The sequence below is a fragment of the Phascolarctos cinereus genome, unplaced genomic scaffold (assembly GCF_003287225.1).
Source record: "Phascolarctos cinereus isolate Bilbo 61053 unplaced genomic scaffold, phaCin_HiC Scaffold_2;HRSCAF=192, whole genome shotgun sequence".
Taxonomy (NCBI): Eukaryota; Metazoa; Chordata; class Mammalia; order Diprotodontia; family Phascolarctidae; genus Phascolarctos; species Phascolarctos cinereus.
Window position 1 is genome coordinate 340,216,736 of NW_027555625.1, and position 26,423 is coordinate 340,243,158.

A 26,423-nucleotide genomic window follows, 5' to 3' on the forward strand; every position below is an offset into this window, starting at 1 on the left:
GCAATGTAAGGACATGCAATGTTGCAGTGCTATGCTCCCCCCTCCACCTCCTAGATAGAATAAGCGGGGAGAGAGGCAGAGAACTGACATTAGGAATATTAGCAAGGTATTGCAAAAGCCAGGTAATGAGAGACCAGGTAATGAGATGGCGGTATTATTCAGTCATTTGATCCCATTTGGGGTTCTCTTGGTAAAGAAACTGGAATGGTTTATCATCCTTCTCCAGCTTGTTTTATAGATGAGGAACTGAGGCCATCGGGGACTTGCCCGGGGTCACACAGTTGAGTAAGTGTCTGGGGCTGGATTTGAACTCACCAGTTCCTGACTCCAGGCCTAGAGCTCTATCCACTGTGCCACCTAACTGCCCACATGTAATGAGGTAGGCCACAGGTAATGAGAATCTTAAACTAGGTCCCTGGTAGGAGAACAGATGTAAGAGATGACATAATTTTTACACTTTTCCAACTCTTCAAGTGAGCAATCCCTTTCCTAAACTGGCACAATCAGCAAATATGACATTTTCATTCTCTTATCTGTGCCATATGTAAAGTTATTTGATAATATTGGCTCTATGATCAAGCTATGTGAAGACTACCCAGGGTAAATTTAGTTCAACTCCACATATCCTCTCACACGAATTCCTTGCCACCTTGTCCTATCATCAATCATGCCTTGCCAAACCCCAAATTTGAATTACTCCCACCATCAGCCTCCTTCGATACAATTCATGTGCTGCCGCATGAAGCATACTAACTGGGTCCACTACAAATTTATGTTACATAATCGAATTTCAACTAGATCTTCACTGCAGCAAGACAATCCCTTTATATCTCCCAACTCAGTTTTCTATCTCACTTACCACAGTCACTGTCTCATTCCTCCTCAGGCCTCTCACAGCGTCCTCTCCTCCCACCTTGTCAGTTGAGGACCCTGCCTCACACTTTACCAAAAGCATGGCCTAAGTAATGTTCCTTACACACAGTTCCCAACACCATACTTTCTCACTGTCCCAAGCCCATCACTGAAAAGCTCTCCCTCCTCACTCCTGTCTCCTAGTGTATCGTGAGACAAACCATAACTTTTAAATACAGCATTATGGAGGAAAAACATTTGTAATATACACTATTCAGCTTTCCTAGGTTCTCTAGCTTCCTTTTCAAGACTCACTTCAAATCCCATCTCCTTTCCCAGTCTATCTCTCCTTCACCCTTACACCCACTAAAACTTACCATCTAAGACTATCTTCCATTTGTACTGTATGTATTTACGTTTATTTGCATGACTCCTTGTAAGTTCCAACTAAAATCTCACCTTCTATAGGTAGCCTTCCCCAAATCCTCTAAATTCCAATGCTTTCCCTCTGTTAATTATATCCTGTTTATCCTGTATATGCTTTGTATACATGTTTGCATATTGTCTCCCTCATTAGATCGTAAGCTCCCCCTATTAGACTGTGGGGGCACAGACTATCTTTTGCCTCTTTTTGTATCCCCTGTGCTTAGCATGTTGCTTGGCACATAGTAGTAGATTCTTAATAAATGTTTATTGATTGACTGGTTGATGTCATCTCCTTGAGAGGAGGGACCATATTTTTGCCTTTCATTGATACTTAGCACAGTTCTTGGCATATAATTAAGCCAGTTACAAATGTTGATGGGTTGACTAATTTGAATATGTCAAATAGACATTTAAGCCATTTATAGACCTAAATGGCCAGTTTGTTTGATGAAACAGGAAGCTCCTCACCCATATAATTCATCTTAGAGCATCTATTCCTTTCTACTTTACTCCACATCCTCACCCAAACTTTACTCTAAGATCTGTGATGGTGGAAGGCACTCCAAACACCAACACAAATAGTGGGTAGAATCATCAAACTAGAAACTTACAAAACATGACACCAATTAAAAAAACACATTTCTATGATAAAATACTGAACATGCTGGTCAGTAGCAATGTGTAGTGAGGCAAAGTATAACTTCTTAATCTAGCATTATGGAGGAAAGCCAGAATGGAATGATAAATAGTTCAGGAATGCAAAAACAAACAAAAAAAAGATGAAAATACTTCTCTCTCTCTTTTGCAAGTTTTCCTCCTTCTTTCTTATTTTTTAAAATAATATTTTATAGAGGTCAAATTAGTGAAAGTTTTAGTATCTAAAACTCCATCACAAGTTTGTTCATTTGGGGGAAAGGATGGGAGCATCATTTGCTACTCTTCAAAGAACACTCATTTCAAAATAAGATTCTTGCTGTCCAAATGAATCAAAATAGCCAAATGGTTCACAAGCAATTTTTTAGAATTCATAAGGCATTTATTGTTTTATACAGAATAGGTGCATTTTTATTAATAATTATATTTTATTTTTGCAAATGCCACCCCAAAGCTTAAGGAAGGAGGCAGTAGCAGTAGTAAACTCATCATCTTTGAAATGAAGCTTGATAAAGCAAAATGGATACACAATAAAGATTAACACTGGAACATGCTTACTTCAATCACCAACTTCTTCAGGGAAAAGGCATAGATGGGAATGGCCAGAAGATGCAAAATGGCTTTGATTAGTTTTAGTTACACCTCTAGACAACACTGACCAATAGTTTAGTATCCAGGGAGATTCAGGAGCTGACATGTTCAACTTAGATTGTAAGCTCCTTAAGGGCAGAGACTGTCTTTTGGCTCTTTTTGTATCCCTAGTGCTTATCACAGTACCTGGCACATAGTAGGTGCTTAATAAATGTTTAATGAATTGAATAAAATTAAACATCATAGAGTTCTCCAAACTGATTGCTGGTTCACAATGGAGGGCTATGAACAGTTCTGTGAGGGACATGCCCAAATTTTTATGGAAATTGTGAACACAAAATTATTCTCTCAGTAACCCTTCTTAAGTGTTGAATTAACCCTCATTCCTTACACTATTTTATTTTACATTTTTAGGCAATTGGGGTTAAGTGACTTGTCCAGGGTCACACAGCTAGTATCAACTGTTTGGTCAGAGGCCGGATTTGAACTCCTGTCCTCCTGACTTCAGGGCCTGTGCTCTATCCACTGTACCACCTAGCTGCCCCACTATTTTATTTTAAAGTAAATTCTCTACCTCTGGAGACAGCATTTAGGTAGCTGGACTGATGAACTGGTGAAAAAGTTTTGTAACTTATAAGAGTCACTGACTTCATGCAAACAGTTGAATTTGAGAACTGGCAAAAGATTAGCAAGTAATATATTTTACTGATTTTCTCATTACTTTTTCTGCCTTGGTACTAGAACACTGTCTGAAAAGCAGTCAGTTGTACAAAATTTTGGCTTCTGGGAAAGAGAGTAGAGATGATTTCTGTGGAAATATCAAGTTGTCTTGAGCTATTCTTTTGCTATTTTAAAGATGTGATATTAGGTAGGGCAGTAACAAACTTTTCTTTTGTTAAATGTTTCCCAAAAAGGAGAAGGAAACCAAAGCTAAAAATAACATTATGCCAGCTGTTACAAATGTTCTTCAAAGGAAGCAAAATAACTATTTTGTATGCTATTACATTAAAGACCAAATTTTGGGTTAATGCAACAGAATTATTCAGTCACATGCAGCTCTGCTGGATATTTGGGATGGAACAATTTTCCATGCCACAAAAAAATCTGTTGAGGAAAGAGAAAATAATTCTGCTTGAAGTTTAGAAGGGACCCCCAATCCAATCATGCTTAAAGGGTCTAAAATTGCCAGAGAACCCTGAGATACAGACCCACACACCACTTTCTTTTTTTCTCTCCCTGTTACATTTTGAGAAGGCTTCTCTATAAGGGCCATTTTTCTCCCTTCCTTGAAGAAGGGGGCTGTAGAGAGGAGGGGGCTTCCTGAAACCAGCTAATTTCTCTCCAACAAGTCTAATCAATAGTGGTTTCCATTCTATTGACTGGAATGTACCTGAGTAAGCTGTAATTTCACTAACATGAAGGATAGAGGAAAAAAGGAAGCATCCTATAAACTAAATTTATCTCTCTGAGCTATTCTGTGTCAGAGGCCAAGGGCAGTTTCGTTATCACCACCACCACTACCACCACCACCATCATCTCATTCCTCTCTTTTTTGATGGAGTTCATATAGAAATGGTCCTGGGACAAGTCACTAACCTATTATTCTTGCATACTGAATGGTCCATGGACTATTCTATCTATCTAGCTATAGATATACATGTATATCATATAGATATACAAAGAGATATATAGATTCTCTCTCTACATATAGTTGAATAAAAGCATTGGGATATAAGCTTATCTTGGCTTATATCATGGATATCAGCCCATGAAAGAATGATCTACATTTATATATAATTATGCTCCGAAGGTCATGTCATGTTAGATTTTTTGGTAGGTGCTAAATTTTTATAGCCTGCAGTAATATGTTACATAGCATCTACCATTTCCCTGTATAAAATACACTGATCATTAAATTCAGGCTCCTAACCAATAACATTTCTATAATTTCTGGTGGCCATTAATTGCTATTAAAAACCGTCCATTTCCACCAACATATTTGCATGACTCAGCCATTTGTTCAATGTTTTTTTGTCAACATATTATTGGCTGAGTTCTTGGGGATATCATCCATGGAGGACCTCGTGATTTCATTCTTTGATCTTCACTATTTCATACACTCCATCTCAAGGTAACTCACTTTCAGTTATATTCTGGTCAGCCAATTCCAAAGGCATGCTACCTGTTGTCAGGCTTTTACTATTGCTCAGTGACATGATGTCTGATTGTTTTCAAAGCATTTCTCATCTTTGTTGTAAGGGGATGGGTCTCCCGAAGTATAATCAATTGGTAATTTCTGGTGGTGAAGATCGGGTCACTAAATTGTCATCATAATCTCTACCATTTTTTTTTTTTTGCTTTTTGGTGAGGCAATCAGGGTTAAGTGATTTGCTCAGGGTCACACAGCTAGTAAGTGTCAAGTGTCTGAGGCCAGATTTGAACTCAGGTCCTCCTGACTCCAAGGCTGGAGCTCTATCCACTGCTCCACTTAGCTGTCCCCACCATTTTTATAAATAAATACATATGACCCAGCTATTTGCAGCTTCCTTCTTCAACATTATTGAAAGCCATTTCATAGATGTAAACAATTTTCGCTTACATTTGACAAATCCAATGGCATATACCCAATGTCAGTCTTTATTATTGTTCAGTGAAGTGATAGCTAATTGTTAGAAAAGTACTTCTGTATGTGTATGCACTCAGAGGATATCTATCAGTTTTCTTCCTGCTTTTTGGTGATGAAGTTTTCATCTTTGTGTAACTGCCTTCTACGGCTCAATCCTCTCTCCCCCTTTTTTCTTTTAAGCCCCAAGAGGGAAGGAGAATCTCACTGCACAGTGGCTGAGTAAGCCATCCTTGCTGGGGAAAACCTGATATGGGCAACACAAATGAGGAGTGATGATTAGTACCTGGGGAAAACCAAGCCAGGAGCTAAAAGAGACTGCAGTCCTGGCTGGGGTTGGGGAGGGAAGCAGAGGGTGAAGAAAGCAGGGAAATTCAGTTCTCTAAACATTAAGTAGGCCCTTCACTTCAGTCTAATTTAACCCCAGTTCCATCTAAGAGTACATTTCAGCTGCAAAGAGGAAGAGAGTGCCCACGTTTTCCAACCAAAGTCTGGGAGAAAGGGGAATGGATAGATAAGAATGAATGAGAAAGCATTAAGTACTTGTGATGTGCCAGGCATCATCATCATCATCATCATCAATGTATGGAAGATATCAAAACAAGCCATACTCTTGAGGAGTTTTCATTATAATGGGGGAAGACAATTCATAAAGAAGGGCTGGAAAGTTGGGAGGGAGAAGTATAAGCACAGCAATATGGTTTGGAAATTATCAGTGTGGCAGGGTAGCTTGAATCCACCATTAGTTTTAACAGAACCCAGGGTCTCCAGGAGCACACAGTCTGGGTTCCAGAAGAAGGGGGATAAGAAGGATGTCCAGAGCGTAAGCAGCATGGTCTGGAAATGGGAGCAGTGGGGACAGGGACCTGATTCTGGACCAGGCAAAAGAGAGCCCGACCATCATGTGAAATTATATTCATTCAAGAATGTGAATGTGGAGACCTTGCTTTCTGTTGCTTGTTGTTCATTGCTATGACAATTAAAAGTTGTGTTGCTCTAATGCTCTGCCTTGCCTGGCGCTGTCAAGGACACTGAGTCACCGAAAACTCAGATGAACTTCAGGTGTTGATGGTTTTTTTTGAGTGAGTGGTGGTGAAAAGATATCCAAGACAGGTAAATTACCTATCATTTAAATTCAAGTCCAAGAGGGTTCTCAGAATTAGTGGGACCCATGGACTATGAAAAACAAAACAAAAATATATATTGACATCTAATGAAAAGACTAAGGCCAAAGACCAAAATAGAAGTCAAGGAGAATGCAGGAATTGGGTAGCCATTATTTAATTTATAACATTAGTGCTAAGACAGTTGGTAACTACGTCACAATGAGAGGAGAGTCAATGACAGTTATTATCCTGATACCTCCAGAGGCTGTCAAAAAGAGTTAAGGGAAAAATAGAAGTACCACAAGGGAGATTTTCTTATCTGTTCTGGAAATTCATGTTTTTTATGAATGTGATCCTGGATAGTCCAAGAGACAATATGTCCCTGCAATCACATACCTGTTCAATGGAGACCACTGTCGACACTGATGGTGTGGATTTGGTTTTTACCTGGACAAATTCTGTGTTAGTTCTAAAGACAGCATGAACGTTTAGTAACTAAAGTTTCTCCAAATTGTGACGGAGAACAGGGTTGAAAGAGTAAGTAAAAGACGGATAGAATTTTAGCTCAAATTCCCTTTTCCAAACTTCTGGTGTTTGGCTCTATTGATTTAAGCACAAGCCCCTCTAATCTATAGCTGTAAAGTGCTTTGAAATTCATACCTTATAGAATAGTTTTAAAAGTTTGGGAGGAGATCAAGATCTGTTATTTCTTTGGAGTGCCTATGTTTATGAGGTCCCTGTTAGTGAATGTAGGAGGTAGTTAGCAAGTTTTTGTTTTTGTTTTTTGTTTTTGTTTTGTAAGGATGGGCAAAAAAGGCAATAGGAAGAAGATAGCTCATTAACTTGTAATCAGACATCCTAGGTTCAAGTTCCAGCTCTGCTACTTAACTGCTCTATGATGATAAGAAAATCATTTGATTTATCTGAGCTTCTTTTCTCATTGGTAAAATGGAAGGTGGGTGGACTAGGGAACCTACAAAGTCCCTTATGGCCTTGACATTCTATGAGTCTTGAAGTAACTGCAATTGATGGTATAGAACAAGAGTTCTTAAGCTTTTTGTGTGTCATGGACTCTCCTTTGGACAGTCTGACGGATCTTATGGACCCCTCAGAGTTCAGCTATTTCAGTCATGCCTGACTCTTCATGACCCCATTTGAGGTTTTCTTGGCAAAAATACTGTAGTGGTTTGCCATTTCCTTCTCCAGCTCATTTTACAGATGAGGAACTAAGGTAAACGGTGTTAAATGACTTGCCTAGGGTCATACAGCTAGTAAGTATCTGAGGCTGTGTTTGAAACCAGGTCCTCCTGACTCTAGGGCCAATGCTCTATTCACTGTGCCACTATACCTGCCCTCCTCCTCAGAATTATTGTTTTCAAATTCATAATTGAAGGAAATGCTAAATTTTGGTTAGAGATTAGTGAAAATAAAGATGTAATTTTTTTCTGACCGAATTTCATGGAGCCTCTGAAATCTATCTCCATACCCCAGATTAAGACTTCCTTCATGTAGAGGACTTTAATGGGAGCTTTTGCTATAGTGCTATTTTGGGGCCTGGAAGTAGAGTAGCTGATAACACCTCTGGCAGCAGTAGATACATAGATACTTCAAGGTGTTGCATACAAAACAAAAAAAATAATTACAACTGAAAAATTACAGCTATGTAACATGTAATACTATGTAGTCTTAGATGCATCCATTCCCCTGTGAGCTTCTTCAAACTTAGGCAGGCTGGTTCTCAGACAACGGATACTGAAAGCCTTTCCCATCTTGGGCAGCCAGAGCTCGCTGGGAATAGCATCTTCCTTCAGAAGAGAGGCAGCAATAGAGTCAACAACAACTACAACAACAACAACCACAAAATCCCACAACCCTGACACCACAAAAAGTGGTACATCTCTTTTAATCCAAAAGGAGAGCTAGCTTAGATGTTTAGGAGATATTTAGGTTGCTTCCTAGGGCCCTTGCTTCTGGTTTCTTTAACGCACATGGTACCAGACCTTTTCTCTTAGAATATCCATTATCTGGCCTGTTGTTTTACCCCAGTTATAGCTTTTAGGGAAGTGGGCATGTGTAAATAAACAGTGAATGGAACATGAGAAAGAAAAAAAGATAATAAGCAGTAATAACTTACCTAGTGGAAGGGAAAACAACTTGGAAACTCAAATGACTTGTTGACTTGAAGCCTTTGAATTCTGCCAAAAGTCACATGGCTCTAGTACTTAGGTATTCTCCACCTGAGACTATACCTGGATCCCTTCTCACTCATCCTACAGTGAAATCAGCTACATTCAGTTTGGATTGGATACATATATAAAGCACAAATGTAGCTTGGTCTTACTATTGGATTCTCAGCTACCATTTGTTGCTAATAATGAGTTTTGTTAAACGATCCCAATATAACAACATAGCAATCCCCAAACAGCAATCCCACTATAGTATTTTATATCTTATAAAATGCTTGGCATACATTATCTCATTTGATCCTCACAACAAGTATTATTATTCTAATTTTATATATGAAGAAACTGAGGCATATAAAAGTCAATGAATCACTCAGAACTACACAGCTGAGATTTGAACCTAGGTCTTCTCTGATCACAAATCTAATAATGTTCCTTCAATCTCCTTGCAGATATTCTAATTTAAGTCATGAAAACTGTGGACCTTGCTGAAAATAAAATGAACAATTTTCTGGTGGTTTATTTTTCATTTTAGAAATAGCTCGAGATACATTTTATACTTAAGTGTTGGTCAAACCTGAATTTTCTCATGCTTTAGTAATAATATTAACAGAATTCTATCTTTCAAAATGGTTCCAAGACAGATAACATTTGTAAAGACATTATGAAAACTCTAAGATGCCTTGTAAATACAGGGTATAACATTCTGTTACAAGGTGTTATTATTTATTTCATTGTTTAATGCATATTTACAAACATTTCAAAGAAAAATTCTTTTATTAACTATATTAATCTGTAAAGCAAAATACATACATTAGCAAATAAAATCCTGGATTTGAACTCGAACCCTAACTGTCAAGTGAGAGGTTGAACTAGATGACTGGCTCCTTCCTGTTCTAAATAGTGTGATTCCATCAAAGAGAGATTTTATTTATGTTTGTTCCTTATTTAGTGATTCAGAAACTTCAGCCACTTAACTTCCCTCTGCTTCAGGTTTCCTCCTCTGTAAAATTGCATCTACCTTGCAGGATTGTTAAGAGGTTTAAATGAGGTAATTGCAAAGTGCTTAGTATAGTGCCTGGAACATATCAAGCTATATGTAAATGTTTATTGTTATTATTATTGTTAAAATGTTATCAACCCCAGGATCCTGATATTAAGTAAAAGACCAGAGCCAAAAGAAGAAGCCAGGTCTCTTAATCAACTGTAATCTCCCTCTATTCCCACCAAATCATTCCCATCCTTTAATTATTGCTACAATCTATTAGATCACTGGCATTAGATCACATGTTTTTCTTGTAAGTGAAATTATGGAAATGGTCTTGGGAGAATGAAAGTGAATGAAAATTGAAAAGTTTGTTGAAATCAGTCTGAAAACTGGCCAACAGGGATCATAGAAAGGAAAAAAAAAGAAGCAGATCTTCCGATTTTTTTGCTTTGCAAGGAAAAGAGAGTTTGGTTTAGGTTGTTTTCTCTGATCCTTCTAAATGAATGCCAGTCTTCCAAATAACCCTCTGGGCAAATCACTTTAATCTGAAAAGCAAAACAAAGAAAATAAAAAAAAAGAACCCTTCTTAGAGTCTCCTCCAGCCACAAGAATGACAGAGTGCTCTGTTTCTCCTGACTGCTAGCCTTATGTGTTTTGTTGTACACTTCAAGATAGAAAACAAAACAAAGAAATAAACAAACAAACAAACAAACCCCTAATGATGGGCTACAAGATAGGCATGGTTTGTAGTGTGAAAAGTGATTCTTAGAGCTTTCACCTTGGCCATACCAGCCCCCTTCTCCAAAGTTCTTCAGAAGGACATTACCGTTAATGAGATTGTATTGGAAGCTACTTGGGTGGAGAGATTCTTCTGCCTAGATAGCCAAGGCTGGAAGTGGTCTGGTACGTTATTGGGGGGTGATCTGACAGAACAGGTATTTTCTCTGATAGGAGGCAGAATGATGGCAGGATGATATCAGCCCCTGTTAAAAAGATATATAACCGGGCACCCCCAAATCCCAAATTGAGCAAGTTCTGGACTGGCCCAGTTCTGTACTGTAATTCCCATGCAATGCATGTTAAGTTAGCTTGGGAGAAATAAAAATTTGGACACATGCCCTAATAGTTTGTCTTTCTTAGATCAAACTCTGTTTTGGGGTCGACAGTAGATAACCATGAATGGCAGCATAGGGTCTAGGATTCCACTTTTCCTTAGAAGGCTCCTTTTTGGCATCCACTGTACTCATATTAAGATACATTTCCTTCAGAGAAGAAGAGAAAGAAGGAAAAGGAGCAGGAGGAGAAGGAGAAGGAGAAGAAAGATTTCTAGTAACATTACAGTCACTGAGAAATAAAAATTCTCATTCAGAAAAAACTAGTGTCAAGAACACATAAGAGGCTCCAATCCTATTCTTAACCCATCTAGCCTAGAATTCAAGTCTCAACTCATTCTTTTCTTGCCCAAAGGGATAGGGAGGTTAAAAACAAAGGCCTAGATTAGAGATCCTCTGAGATTTCACACAATTCAAACCTTCCATTCACAAAACAAACACTTCATATCTCCAAATAATTATGAATGATCAGAAAAGGGCTTGATTCTCAGATTAGGGCTCATTGCAAGGCAACAACCTGGTTTTTTCAGAGAAATCATCTATTCAGATTTCATCTCCTTTGACGTGATTGTTCTGATTTTTATCCCTGGCTTCTTTTCTGAGCAGTTGCAGTTTCCTATTTCCAACTACTTACCTTAGTTTATTTCACTACCCTTTAGTCACCTCAAAACTTCAAATTAACAAAACAAAATTCATCACATCTTTCCCCGGCAGCCAGCTTTCTTTCTCAACACTTTTCTTCTCTGTCAATGACATCCTAATCACCTAGATTTGAAATGCTCATTCATGATCTTCTTGATCCAGAAAATATTTTTGACTCAGCCCTTTCCTTCATTCCCCTCATCTGGTAACAATAATAATAATAATAATTCACATAAACCTTCATTTGAACCTCTTATGTACCTATCATATATAATTTTGTACTCTAGATATTTCTGTATGTCACATTTCCCCACTATGAGACCAAAAAACAGGCCAGCTAGGTGGTGCAGCGGATAGCGCTGCGATTGGAGTCAGGAACACTCATCTTCCTGAGTTCAAATCCGGCCTCAGTCACTTCCTAGCAATGTAACCTTGAACAAGTCACTTAATCCTATTTGCCTCAGTTTCTTCATCTGTAAAATGAGCTGGAGAAGGAAATGACAAACCACTCCACTATATTTGCCAAGAAAACTCCAAATAGGGACACAAAAAGTCAGACATGACTGAAAAAATGACAGAACCACAACAAAAAACCAAAAAGTCTTAGCTCCATCTGAATTATTAATAAACTCTCCCAAGAGCCTAGTACAGTGTAGAGGCACATAGTAGGCACTTAACAAAAGTCTGTTGAATTGAAGTGACTCATTAATCCTGTCTATTCTTAGGAATTTCTTCTTGAATTTCCCTTCCTCTCCCGGAGCCATGAATACAGTGCTAGACTGGGACTCTGAAATCTAGTTTCTAATACTAGCTCTTCTGTTAACTAGCTGTGTGACTTTGGGCAAGATACCTGACTTCAATGACCCTCAAGTTTCTCATCTGTACCAGGAAGAGGTTGGATTAAGGCCTCTTTCAGGCCTTGCACTCTAAGAGTCCATTCCCATCCTGGTACATCACATCTTGCCTGGATTATGCAGTTTTCTAGCTGACCTCCCTGAGTCTAGTCTCTGTTGCAGTTCATCCTGCTAATATCCCTTAGAAATAGCTTTCCATCATGTCAGCTCTCAATTAAAAAACATTCAGAGTTTTACCATTACCAACAATAGGATAATACCAAACTCCTTAGCTTGGTATTCTAAGTCTTTCTGAATCAGACTTTAATCTATTTCCTGTCCTTATTGCCTCTACTGTTCCATTATGCTTGGTCTTATATTTTGACTTTCTTGTATGCCTTCTCCAGAGACATCCTTTGGGGATACTTTAAAAGTTTTTAACAGAGCCCCAAACCTTGAATGGCCAGTGTCCATGATTTGTTTTGGGAAGGGGGAGTGTGCAGAAGAGAATTTCCTTATTTAGAAGGGTCAGAAGAGATAGTATTTGTAAAGCTCTTTGCAAACCTTAAAGCTCTATATAAATGCAGGCTATTTAATGCTAAGTAGCTACTTTAATACATTTGCATTCTTTGTATGTTATGGTGCTTCAGGAAGGATGACAAGTACCTTTCAAGCAAGAGTTTAGCAGTCCCAGAAAAATAATAACTGACATGTGTAGTTTACAAAGTGCTAGGCACGCATTATCTCATTTGAACCTTACAACAACTGTTTAATTCAGGGTGTGCAGGTATTAACTCCTCAGCTTTATGAAATCTGTGCTTTGTTCAGGCCAGCATACACATTGCTGCCTAAACACACCATACACGTTTCCATCAGCATTCCTATACTCTCTGCCGAGGTGAATCTTAAACATCAGCTCTGCTGAAATCCAACCTTTACCAAACAATCTTCAATGAATCACTTGAACCCACAGGTCTCTCTCCTACCTCTGATCTCACAGCATTTACTCTCTATTATTGATTTGGCACTTAATCATTACAGTGTGTTTTGGCATCTTGTGGTATTGCTGCCTTGTATTATATAACTCATTCCTTTATTTAACTTTTTATATGTACATAGCTTGTCTCTGAAATAGATTTAAGTTCCTGGAGGGCAGGCAAACCACGTGTTATACTTCTTTGTATCTCCATATAGTAGGTGCTCAGTAAATATCTATGGAATAAACCAATGAATGAATGAATGGAGGGCAACGCAGGGTAAAAGGATATATGGCAGAGTAACAGTGTCAGAGTGTAACAACTAGAAAAATAAACGACCGGTAGAAAGAACTAATATAGAAAAAGGGAAGGATTCTTAACTCAGTGTGTATCTAACTCACTAGTGTATCTAACACTGAAAAAATGGGACAAGCATTGGGCCCTAAGCTATTTTTACCTGTAATCATTTTGCTTTTTATACGGCACTGACAACATTCTTTTACATTTGGAAAAAGATGAGAGCCAAAATGTAAATCTACAATATCACTTGAGAGGCTTTGGGGGCATTAATACAATTAGTTGGGTTTTTTTTCCTCCTTCAGGAAAAAAGCACTGTATGGTGAATATCAGTTAAATTATTACATTACTCCTTCCCTGAAGAAGATAGCTTTACAAACAGCAACCTTATAATCAGTTTTGACCATTAGAAGAATGTCTTCAGAGAAAATACATACACACACACTGTCATTTTCTGTGTCACATTGTCCTAAGCATACCTGCATTTTACAGTAAATAACAAAATTACTAAAGAATATTTTTCTAAATTGTCGATGGCATGATGACTAAAATTTTTAACGATCATTTATCCTGTTTTCTTCAGCCAAGTCTACGCGCTTGGATTATATACATTTGTGCAATGTTTACAGTTAACATGAGTAAGATATGGATAGCCACACTTCAGCAGATAAAAGTAATGCTATTTGCCTAAACCTACATTCAATTGTTACTGCTTCACATGGACCTGATTCTCTGGGTCACAAATTCTTTCACCTGTGGCAAAAACAGTTTAGGAGAGCCACAGGGTGGATAAGTGGCAGTCATGCCAGTAGAAGGGCCAGGCAATCAATCCCTGCAGAATCCAATTCTTGGCCCTGTGGGATCGGAGAGAAGGACACCATAGCAACAGAACCTTACAAATGGCAATACGGGTGTAATTGTAAGGCACATTTCCAGAGAACGGAGTGAAAGATGGGTTTGTTGCAGGAAAGAAGTATGCCTTCCAGAAGGGGAAGCATACTTTACAGAGGAAATGTGTCTCACCCCTGTCTGTAGTACCCAAATTATTAGTGCCCCGTATTAAAAGCCAGTTTGCTTTGCATGAGTTACTGCTGTGTCCTGAGTTCTTGAAGGGATTAGTGCCCAGAGCTCTGAAATGTCTAATACCATGCTGAAAAGGCTTCTAGTAAAAGCCCAACAATAGATTCTGTATCTTTCCTAGGAGGATCAACCTGCCTTTTTTTTTTTTCTAAGAAACTCATCACTAGAAGGTGGGCCAACTGGTAATGATTTTTTGTACCATGACAACTTATATAAGTTGTATAGAGGATGCAAATAGCAACCCTGGAGAGAGGGCTCAATTAGACAACATCATTGATCTTCTGGGGAATCTAGTTTTAGCAAAATTAGAGCTTGGGTATCACTACAGAGTCACTACTGTCGATACAATGTCTATGAATGAAACTTGTTGGAGAAGGTGATGATAGGAAGCTTTCTGGGGTGTGTGGCTGCCCAAGGATAAGGTTACAAGCTCTACTGCTACCCTGTTCACCCTCTGAAGAGGCACAATCCCATTCTTCTGTAAGGCTACTGAATACATGTCAGCCCAATAATATACAAGGCCTCAAAAGCAGCTGGGAAATAATGTAAATTGTCTCTTCATTTAATTCCATCAGTGTGTTTGGGTGGCCCTGGCAAAACACCAGTCTACTAAAATCTGATAACCCTAACTGAATTGCAAGTTCCCTGTTCACCAAGGTTAAATTTCTCCTGTCAAATAATCCCCAGATGTTTTATTTATTAGAGACAGAGATGTGGTTGTTCATCTTTCGTCCCTGAAGAGGACCAGAGATGGAGTAACACAAGAAAAGTTTTGGTTTCAGTGTGGCTATTGGGAGAAGGGAGTAGAATGGAGTTCCAAATCTTTCATAGCTCTTGATAAATTCTATAGTAATCACAAAATCCCATGGCTTAACATAGGAAGCTCTAATGAGGAGGACTCTGTCCCCCCAACTTTGGATGTACCCTATCACATTCTATTATGCCAGGGCCTCAAGAAAACAATGTACAGCTAGATTATTACCAAGTTTGTGAAAGAAAGAATTCAATAAAATTCTCTTCAGTAAAAAGCTAAGTTATAATAACTTAATTTTGATACTATGTAATTAAAAATAATAAAAGAACCTACTAGAGGACCCAGCTTCTAGTTAGATTAATTTAGGACCTGAAGTGCAACCTTGATTATTCTGCTAAATAACTATGTCAATTAATATAGCAAAGTTACCTTTTAATATGCTGGTGGATTTTTAAAGGCATTTTTAGAAGACATATTAGTCCAAGCAAACCTTTAAGAGGCCAAGAAGCATTCAATAACAATTGTTAATACTTTTCTATCTTTTAATTGTGGGTTCTTGCATGTCAACAGGCACATAACATCTTACCACAAAAAGCTTTCCCCTTTAAAAAGCTCTCTCTACGCATTTAATGCTATGTATGTTCACAGACACTTGGCAACTTAGACTGCATAGACAGCTGTTTGAAGAAGGATGGAGAGTGACTGTGGTTGTACATTTGAACTCCATTGGGATGAATACAGTGCTTATCACTGCAGTCACCCACCCTAAGAAAGGAACACTAGGGCTAAGTATTTACTGTCCTATTCTAGAATAGGGTGAATGTTCCTTTGCTCCTATACTTAGTATGGTTCATGGAGTGGAAGAGCATTTATTGTCTTCCTCTCAACTTACCCTCCCCTCCTCCCCCCACCAAGTGATATGTATCTTCTTCATTGTAATTCCCAACTCCCACTACTCATAAAATAGGTTAAGAACAAGGAGGATTTCCACAGCATTCATACCAAGCCACAGCACAGAGAAGCATTCTGAGTTAACAAACCTGTCTCTCCTCCCCAGCCAGGAGGGAGACAGCTCCAATAACTGGAAATTAATGACAGGAAATTCAGAGAAGGAAACAATCCAGGTGTGAAATAAGACAAGAAATGTACAAAGAGCCCAAGAGTCTGGCTGGGTTAATCCACAGGTTAGAAGTTAGGTTGAGATAATAACATGGGAAATCAGTGTCAAAGAAAGTCCAAAACCACCAGGGTGAAAGGTACTTTGAAGCAGGAACTTATTTTTTTTTTCATTTTAAAGGTAATTTTCATCCATTAATCATTTCTAGCAGCCTGGTGTCTTCACACTACAGAATAGTCAAAATAAGCAAGAATTACACAAGTCCCCAGGGCCATTTTCTACAACCAATTTAAAACCATCAGCCCTTCTCTTCCTAAGGTTACAGAATGCAGCTAGTAGACATTTTCAAAGGGAACATGCCACAGCAAACTGCCCAAACCAGATCATGAGAACCATGAAAACAAAATTAAGGGTACTACTCACTTGTGCTGCTGCTACTAGTCCCAATGGTATTGATTGTGGTGGGGACTGAAGATGAAGAGTACAGGGGCAGGTGGCCATTCTCGCAGCCCAGGTTTTTGTCCTGCCAGTTGGAGGCACTGATGCATATCCCAGAATCCCGAGAGTTCTGCCATCCATTGAGCTTGTCATCAGAGTTTTGTCTTTGGTGATAATAGTGTGTCTGCCCATAATCCACAGAATCAGACCGACCTCTGTTCTGACTGCTGAAACTCCCTGATGTGCGGTCCTCTAAGTGATTCAACCACATGGCTAAAGCACTCCGATCTTCTAGTGAAGTGGCCGGGTGGATCAAAGCATAAGACAGGAGTTGCCTGCTTTCTTCTATATGCTGGTTGTGTTCAATGGAGTGAGCCAGGATTTTAGGCAACAGTTTCATGTACTCCACTTTTGCTTCAATGTTTCCTGGCTTCAGCAAAGGCAGGTGAGTTAATAAAAGGGAAATCACTTTATCCTTGGATTCCTGCTGCCACTGGTTAATGATTCCTGGAACAGAAAACATGGGCTCATGAGCAAATATGCCTCCCCCTAAGCATATCAATACTGTCAACACAAAGTTGAGAGATAATTCCTTTGATTTAGATTCTTAGTCTGCAGAACTCACCTATTTCCCCCAAATAAATACACTACATTGCCTGGGTTTGGATTCCTAGTCTTGGTCTATCAGCTTGACTGTGATGACTAATAGTGAAAATCAAAACACTGAGAAAACACCATACCGTCCATGAAGCTATGTGACCCCCAACTCCCCATTCCCATAATCCACACCTCCAAAAAGAATCCCAGTACTTTGGGATAATCTAACAAACTTTTCCAGCCTGATTTTCTTTTGAAAGGAAGACTAGATGTGCACAAAGGTAGGAAGATTTATGAGTGGTAGTGGAGACTAGGAGAGCCAGGTAGTGTGCACAACAAAGTTACTGTATAATCAAATGTTTGCATACGAGGGCATTGGAGGCCAGACAGTAAGTTTACTGCACCCTGCAATTCCCATTGCTACCCCAAATTTCTGTCTATGAAACAAAGGAAATGTGATTTAAACCCTTGCAAAGACAGACTGAGTTGGAAATGATGTTGGTACATCCATGTATGGGGAGGGTGGGTGCTCATATGTTGTTTTGTTTAGCTGAGCTGCATTTTCTCTTTTTAAAAACATTCTTTGTTAAAAATGATAGTTTCACAGAATAAGAGAGAATGAAGGGATACATTCAGAAATGGAGACTATGTAAAACCAACGTATATCAATACTGGCAAAAGAGCTTGGCTTTTGTCTGAAGTTTGTGTTTCACAGCTAGAAATGATTGTCATAAAAAAATTGACCTCTCGTATCATTATAATAAGTCTCCATACCATTCCTGTGGATAACTAAATTAAAGAAGGGACCTTAAGCCACTAACTCAAGATCAAATTGATTGATGGTGCAGCTGCTCCAAAGCCATGATCATAAATGCATTTTTGATCACAGATCCTAAGTAAGCTACTGCCTTCTATCCTAAATTATATTTTTTTTCCTTAAAGGAGGTGCCTCTCAGCAGAGGGGTGGAACACTATAGAAAGACTCTTATATAGGCTGTCAGTCCAGTAAATTTAACATTCTTCCTTGCTACTTGATCTTAGCATCTTCCCTCTACTATTTCTCCTCAAATTGATCATATATGTATATATGTGTAGAGATACGTACATATACCTTGTTTGTATGTTGTCTCCCCCATTAGATTGTGAACTCTTTGAGAGCAAGGACTATTGTTTGCCTTTCTTTGTGTCTTTGGCACTTAGCACAGTGCCTGGCACACAGTAGGTGCTTAAAAAATGTTTGTTGATTGACAGGCAAGGCTGGATTCAATGTGGAGGAAGGCAAAAGAAAAAATGTGACACAAAAAAGCAAAAGACGATTTTTAATAATGAATGTCAAAAAACTTTTAAAAGTAGGTGACTGGCTATCCACAGAAGCAATGGGTAAAAACCTGCCTGCCAAAAACACTCAGTGACTTTTGGCAAAGATTCAGTGGCACTACATCAGCCCCACATTTCAGGAAACTGTGATTCACAAGACAAGGAGGGTAATTCTGAAAGATGAGAGAAGCCCATTTTAAGAGGGTAGGCATAGATATTTATTTACTTTAAAAGGGATGTAAGGGTCATGATAGGTAATAGCTGATCACAAGCTGAATGAGTTAGCAATTGTAAAGAAAACCAACAAGATACAGGGAAAAATAGGCCCTTTCACAATAATGAAAAAGCTAAAAGACAGATGTTTTTAAATTCAGGAAGAAGGTTGCTGAGCGGTGTTTCTCTAAGGATACGAAAGACAAGAAAACATTTGAGGTGATGCATTTATAGAGCGCTTTACTTTTGGAAGTACCTGATAGAACTTCTTTCCATTGGACACAGGAAAGATCCAGACGCTCAGGATTATAAACCATTGGGCTGAGATTCCAGGGAAGGTAATAGAACCTTAACCCCTGCAGGTCTTCAAAGAGAAAGTCAATAGTGATTGTGACTGGATGGTTTAGACCAGGGTTTGGTTGTGTCATGGCATCCCTTTGGCAGCATGGACTCTTTTCTCAGAATAAAATCTTTTTAAATTCATAAAATACATAGGATTATAAAAGAAACCAATTATATTGAAATGCATAGTCCCCAGGATAAAAACCTCTGGTTTAACATTTTATTTGTTGGAAAAAGGCAGAGGAACAGATTATATATGAGATTTCTAGGTCTCTAGAATTCTAGCTGAGTGATTTTAATTTTACCTAGTTTTACTTTTCAGTTTCTTGACACAAACTTATCTGAAGCTTTTTTCACTGGAGTGCAGTTTTCTATTTGGTAGCAAAAAGTAGACCACTTTTAACATAAAAATGAAAACGTACTATCTTTCACAATTATCTGATTTCTAGAACATACAATTTTTACCATTTTAAATAAAGAATATGTTGTATGATAACTTTTTATTTTGACATTTTATTACACCCTTGCTTTTCTGTCTAATAACATTTACCATGAAAAGGTTTTTATTTATTTTATTTTACAAATTAAAAAAAACCCAACAACAACCCACCCAATAATATTTCTTCACTAAGTTCCCATAACAGTCTGAAGAGGTACTAGGGAAGGAGAAAAAAAAAGTCTGAATAAAAACCAACTTCCTACTAGGTACAGTCTTTCTCCTCTCCCAAATGTAAAATTAAAACATTGAAAACTGTGGTTAATAAAATTCAAGAGAATGATTTCTACAAATAACTTTAATTTCTATGTCATTTTTCCTGCAAAATGATCATCCTTTGCAAGTTCAAGATGAATTTTAAAGTCATCTATAGTCTAGTCTACAAATGCCCTGTATTATGCTGTGCTTGTTTGTATTTAATTATGAGCTAAAAATACACAAGGAAAACAGACGCTACATACCAAATACATGCAATTTCTACACAAACCCCCTCTATTCAAGAATCAAACTGAGAATCAGAAGAGGAATAAGTAAAACAAAGATGATACGGAAAACATGAAGTCACATGGCCTGGTCCTCCTATTTCCACAACTGAGGGATGGGTACTGCTCTCTTTTTCATGGGAGGATTTCAGAATGTGGAAGGAAATACCTTCAATGCTACCCTCTTTCTAGATGGATGCAAACGTCTCAATCATCCCTTCTACTTTTTTTCCTCTCATCCACTTTCCTACTCTCTCTCTTCTCTCCCTCTATATCTATCTATCTATCTATCTATCTATCTATCTATCTATCTATCTATCTATCTATCTACATATCTATGATGTTAATTAAGTCTATGATCCTATAACCTATGGTCTTAAGATCCTGTAATCCCAAAGTTTGGCAAGGACTTCACCCAGGCTTATTTCAGGTTTTTTTTCCTCATCTTTTCCTACCTCAAGCTCTGCGAAAGCGAGATAACTTAAATTATTTCTACCATTATTATTTCTAAAACAAAAGGAAAACTTGAGAAACCCACTGGTGTCCTGAGGATCTTAAACTGAGAAATTCATGATAACTGAGCCTCCAACATCAGAAGAAATGATAATTGTCACTGTCACTATACTTGTGTACTCTTTCATCATAATTATGTACTTACTGCATGCAACGAATGTACTGTGCCAAGCATGATTAAGTACCAGAGATTTTTATATTTGAGTCTGGAAGTAACAGAAAGCCAATAAAGTTTATTTATTAAGTGGGGAGAGTAGAATGGTCAGATCTAACATCACCTTGACAGGTGACAGGAGGATAGACTGGAATGAGGAGAGGCTTGAGGCAGGGAAAACAACTAGCAGACTATTGCATTAGTCCATAAGTGAGGTAATCAGGTTCTGCAGTGGGATTGCAGTTGCACGAATGGAGAAAAGGAGGCACACATGAGAGATGCCATAAAGCTAGAATTGACAAGACTCAATAATAGATTGGATATGGGGGAGGGGAGTGGCAGAGTGAGGTATTAAGTTGCCCAAGGTTGCACACCTATATAATTACTGGGAGAATGGTGGTGCCTTCCACAATAATAGGGAAATTCAAAAGAGGGGAGACATTGAGGGGAGAGATAATGAATTCCCTTTTGGACTTGTAGAGTTTGAGACATTTATAGTACATCTAGTTTGAGACTGAAGCCTGGAGCTAAGGAGAAAAGTTGGGGCTAGAGGAATAGATCTCAGAATCAACTAGATAGAGATAATAATTGAATCCATCAGTGTGTTGACGAGAGCACTAAGTGATCTAGAGAGTGTAGAGGGAGAGAGGGCACCAAGGATAGTCTCTAGGGTAATAACCCAAGGTTAGTAAGTGTGGCCTGAATAAAAAAAATTCAGCAAAGGATACTGAGAAGAAATACTCAGATAGATAAGTAGGAGGAGAGAAATATCAGGAAAACCTTGAGAGAATCAATAGTATACCTGACACTGTACAAAACACAGTATAGTGGATACTAAAAATCTGTACTAATTGGGACCCAATGCCAGTTGCTATTCAGTCATTCACAGTCAAGTCCAACTCTTTGGGACCCCATGGACCAGAGCATGCCAATACTCTCCATGGAGTTTTCTTGACAAAGACACTGGAGTGGTCTGCCATTTCCTTCTCCAGTGGATTAAAACAAACCTAGGTTAAGGAATTTGCCCAGGGTCACACTGCTAGTAAGTATATACCTGTGTATATGTGTGTATACATCTATCTATCTAGCTATCTATGATAGGTGGAATGAGAGAGATGGAGGGAGACAGACACACAGAGAGACTGAGTTACTTGAACCCATTAGCCAGGTGGAGAAATGATTTGATCAAACAGAAGAACCATCTAACAGGGAAGTAAGAGACTCTGGGCTATGTATAGTCCAACTATTTAATACTTCCAACAGGCCCAGAGAAATAAAGTGAATTGCCTTATAATTAGTAAGGGGTGGAACCCAGGATTCAAACCCAGGTCCTCTGGCTCCAAAGCCCAAATGTTCTTCCTACCCTCTCACATTGCCTCACGCCAGATTCCACTCATGAAAGAAGACCTCACAGTCCTAATAATCCACGCACTATTTCTGTGAGGCATTTTTCAACAACATTCACCCAGGTCATGATTTTGGAAACAGAAAGTAAGCCCCAGAATAGAAGAGCAGGTGACTGCTAACCCACCTCCGTAGCAGCACAGAAATGACACAATTCTCTGTCTCTTAACACTGTCAGATTCAGCGAGTAAAGTACCCAGCTGTGTCTGCTGGGTATTTTACCAAAATAAAAGCTAATGATTTGCAATTTATAAAACAGACAGCAACAAAGAAGCAGTAAAAAGAACTATAATTAAAGACTACGAGGATTTAAAAAATTGCCCCAAGGATTCTTAGAGTGACTAGAGAGCGTATTTAAAAACAAAGTCTGGCATCATTACAGCACAATGGTAAGTGAGTGTTTAAGGGCTCCAGTTGTTAGTAAATTACACTTAAATTGCTATTTTATTATACCCTTGCTTTTCAGTTTAATAACATTTACCATAAAAGGTTTCTCACAACTGCATTTAAACAATTTGTTCATGCAAGAAATGACTTAGAATTAAATGCACACATCTGAAAGGTATTGGTTAAACAAGAGAGCCAAAATTGCTGGAAGACAGAAATACCATAGTGGTTTCTAACTGGTCAAAGGCGCTGAAGAAAATTATATCAAGAACTCCAAGGAAAAAAAAAAACTTCCTAGAAAAAAAACATATTGTGAAATTTTCTAAACAAGTACAATGCTTTACTGCTGCATGCCTCACAAGCAACATGGCCAAGAATCTTATAGACTGGGCAAGGGCAGGAGGTGACAGCAAAGCAGCCACAGATAAGTGAAAAAGAAGCCTCTAAGGGACACTGAGGCATTCTTACACATTTTCAAGCTGGCAATTGGCCTTGGCCTCAGCGACTATGGATAACTAAGGAAAAATATCTGAGATCCCTATAGATAGAGCTGTGAGGTGTCAAACTCAGGTAGAAGTGGGGCCACTAACCCATACATAAGGATCCCTCTGGGCCATGTATTGACTTAGTTTTAAAATGTATTATCTATGTTTTAGTGAACTTTTTATTTTGTTAAATATTTCCTGATTAAATTTTATCCGATTCAGGCTGCACTCAGGAGGGCTGCAAGTTGCATGTGATGGATGGCTTGGTTCTGCATTTGAAACCTCTGCTGTGAGGGCTCATGGGTTGGATGGGCATTGGAAACATTCACTTTGGGACATGGGCATATAAAACTGGAAACGGTCAATAATAATAATAACAATTATTATTATTATTATAGCTGCTATGTATAGCACCATACTATGTGGCAGGCACTATGTTAAGTGCTTTACAAATATCATCTCATTTTATCCTCATGACTTTGGAAGGTACGTGCTATTACTACCCTCATTTTATAGATGAGGAAACTGAGGCAAACATCACTTAAGTCACAAATAACTGCCTGAAGCCACATTTCAACTCAGGTCTTCCTGACTGTAGGCAGCTAGGTGGCTCAGTGGGCTGAGCCTGGAGTCAGGAAGACCTGAGTTCAAATCCATCCTTAGACGCTTAACAAGCTGTGTGACCCTGGACAGGTCACTTAACCTCTTTTTGCCTTAATTTACTGAAGAAGGAAATGGCAAACCACTCCAGTATGTTTGCCAAGAAAACCCCTTGGATAGCACCGGCATGCTATGATCTCAGGGTCACGAAGAGTCAGACATATCTGAACACCACCACCTTCCTGACTCTAGGCACAGCATTATATCCACTGCACCACCTCGATGCCCAGGCGTTCTATCTGCATCTATGATTATGTGCTGTGTGGCATGTACATGGAGAGTACTAACAGTATTGGGTGATAACAGAAAACAGAAGCCCTGTTGGTTTGTTTTTTTATAGTCTCCATCATTGCAGCCATACCTACTGTCCCCAGAGTTCATTGAAAAGAGACAGAGATCAGTGTTATGGGAATCACAGTAAGGTATCAACTTATTCCACTGTTCTTTATTAACTCCTCATGGATGGTAAGAGTAATCAATAGTTATTTTTAAAAGCGTCATATTAAAATTCCCTGTGAACCTACAGATCACACAGAGAGGACACAGGCCACCCTAGATCTCGATGGGGCCCCCCATTCCTCTTGATAACCTCCTAAACCTCAGAAAGCTCATCATTGGGGATTCGCCTTTAATGACCATTGAGATGGAAGGGACTATGTTGAGTCAGTGTTTGGTACCTTGTATTGCTATTATTACTGGGCGTCCTTAGTGGACTCTCACTGCTCCCCCTCCCCCACCCCGCATTTTTGTTTCTAGTTGGCTGTGGTAGCAGGGGACTTTTGTGAAGTAATCTAGCATCAGTCAGGGGACAAAGTTCACCTGTGAGCCTCTTCTCTCCAGGACATCCCCAGTAGGCAGCACAGAAAAGGTCAGAGAACAAAGAGCCTCCCTTTCTTGGAACAGTATTCACCACTTTATCAGCTCTGTTTAGCAGGTGACTCTCAGATCTCCTGGAATCTTGGCTCTGCCTAGGATGCCTAAAGTACATGCTTTTTATCATAGCCAACCTCTTTGATTTGGTCTCTTGTTTTCCCTAGCCCTATGATACCTGCTAACCTTGGGCTTAGCCTGATTCCCAATACTAGATCCTTCCTGGTTGAGACCCAGTGCCACCTATACAGAGACAGTTGAAGAGAAAATGTCTCTGGGTTCCAGTGACCTACCTACCTTCTCCTTGCCTGTGTGACGTTAATTGAACTCACCAGGTGGAGTTTGCATCACTAAGGTTTCACTTAACTGTGATGCTTGGTATATCCCTAAGCTAAAGTAAGGACCAATAAATGGAAGACCCCAGAGAAAAAGGAACATCACCTTACCAGCAGAAGTAGGGCTTCTAATATGAAGGCAGAACTATTGCCTCAAAGGTTGATTGCAGAATCTAAGTGTTCAGTTATTTGCTATAATTGGGAATCCATGCAGAACTTTGGGGTAGTAGTGAAGTCATTAATCCCAAGGAGATTAAGGGCTTCAATCCAAATTTCTCATGCATTTTCAGTTGAGGAGAGGGAGGAGTAGGGTATACTGAATAGAAAGCAGGCCTGCAAACTTGGATTCAAATCTTGCGTCTGACACATATTGGCTCCATGTGACCTTGGGCAAGTCACAGCCTCTTAGGGCCCTTGGAAACTCTCTAAACTCTAAATTGTAGAAGTTGGTCAACCTTCTCAGTGCACACAGTTTTCTCACCTAGGAGTTCCCTATATCAATGAAATCACAAGCACAGTCCCTCCCCTCAATTCAATGGCTACTGTTTTCCATTGACACAACTCTTATTTGTATTTATTATTAGGTACCTCCTGCTTCCTATTCCAGAAATCACTGTTTTGCCGTCAAGAGGAATTGCCCCTTTAACTCAATCTGGTAAATGGATTGGATGGATGACACATATTTGCTGAAATTTTAGTCAAATATAAGTTATTCGTTACTTATGCCATCGAGAAGTCTATAAAAAAAAATTTAGGGTTACATCTCTGTTGAGTGGACTCCTTCAAATTAAGATCAAAATGGGAACATTTCAGAAATGAAAATAAAAAGATTAGCTCAATTAAAAAATTTTTAGTATGGGTAAATTTTCTCAATACAGTTTAAAATGGAAAATTTCCCCATATACTGGAAAACAAACACTTAATGCATCAGTTGATGCATTTAATGAGTGCTTTCCTGATTGTAACTAATGCTTATTTAAATGATCTTCACAATAAAGATTTTAGAGACTTCCCAATCACTTAATATTCAGAGGCAGCAGAATTAGATTATAGTTTCATATGACTTAATTTTCTAAAACATCTGTTGGAGAGGGAAAAAATACATGAAAACTCAGGATAGAGAGAAAACTATATTAGAGAAAAATATGATCTGTCCTAATATCTCTGACCATAAATGACTATGTTCTTAATAGAATTTCATAAGATTATTACAAAAAATTAGAGGTGAAAAAATGTATACCATCGTCTCTTGATAATGAAATGCATTAACAAATCCTTGGAAAATATGAATACCCTTTAAGAAAAAATGTAAAGGCCATCTGAATAGCAAGAAGCTTAGATTCCACTGATTTTAAGGTTAAATTTCTTCCTTTTTTGTCCCTATTCCACCCCAAACTCAAAAAGAATCTACTTCACAACTGCTGTTTTACAAGCATGAGTATACTGTCTTTAGACTAACACCGTAGGGGAAAGCATCCTTTGTACAATTACGTCT

General features: G+C 38.6%; 1 protein-coding gene across 8 annotated transcripts in view; it reads right to left on the minus strand.

Moving 5' to 3' along the window:
* The window catches only part of SAMD4A (sterile alpha motif domain containing 4A), a 286,970-nt gene that overhangs the window by 116,494 nt on the left and 144,053 nt on the right, over positions 1-26,423 (minus strand). For all 8 annotated transcript variants that reach the window (XM_020991290.2, XM_020991294.2, XM_020991287.2 and 5 more), the window contains one exon: positions 16,659-17,180. In XM_020991290.2, the coding sequence (XP_020846949.1) occupies positions 16,659-17,180 (522 nt within the window). The remainder of the gene's footprint in view (positions 1-16,658; positions 17,181-26,423) is intronic.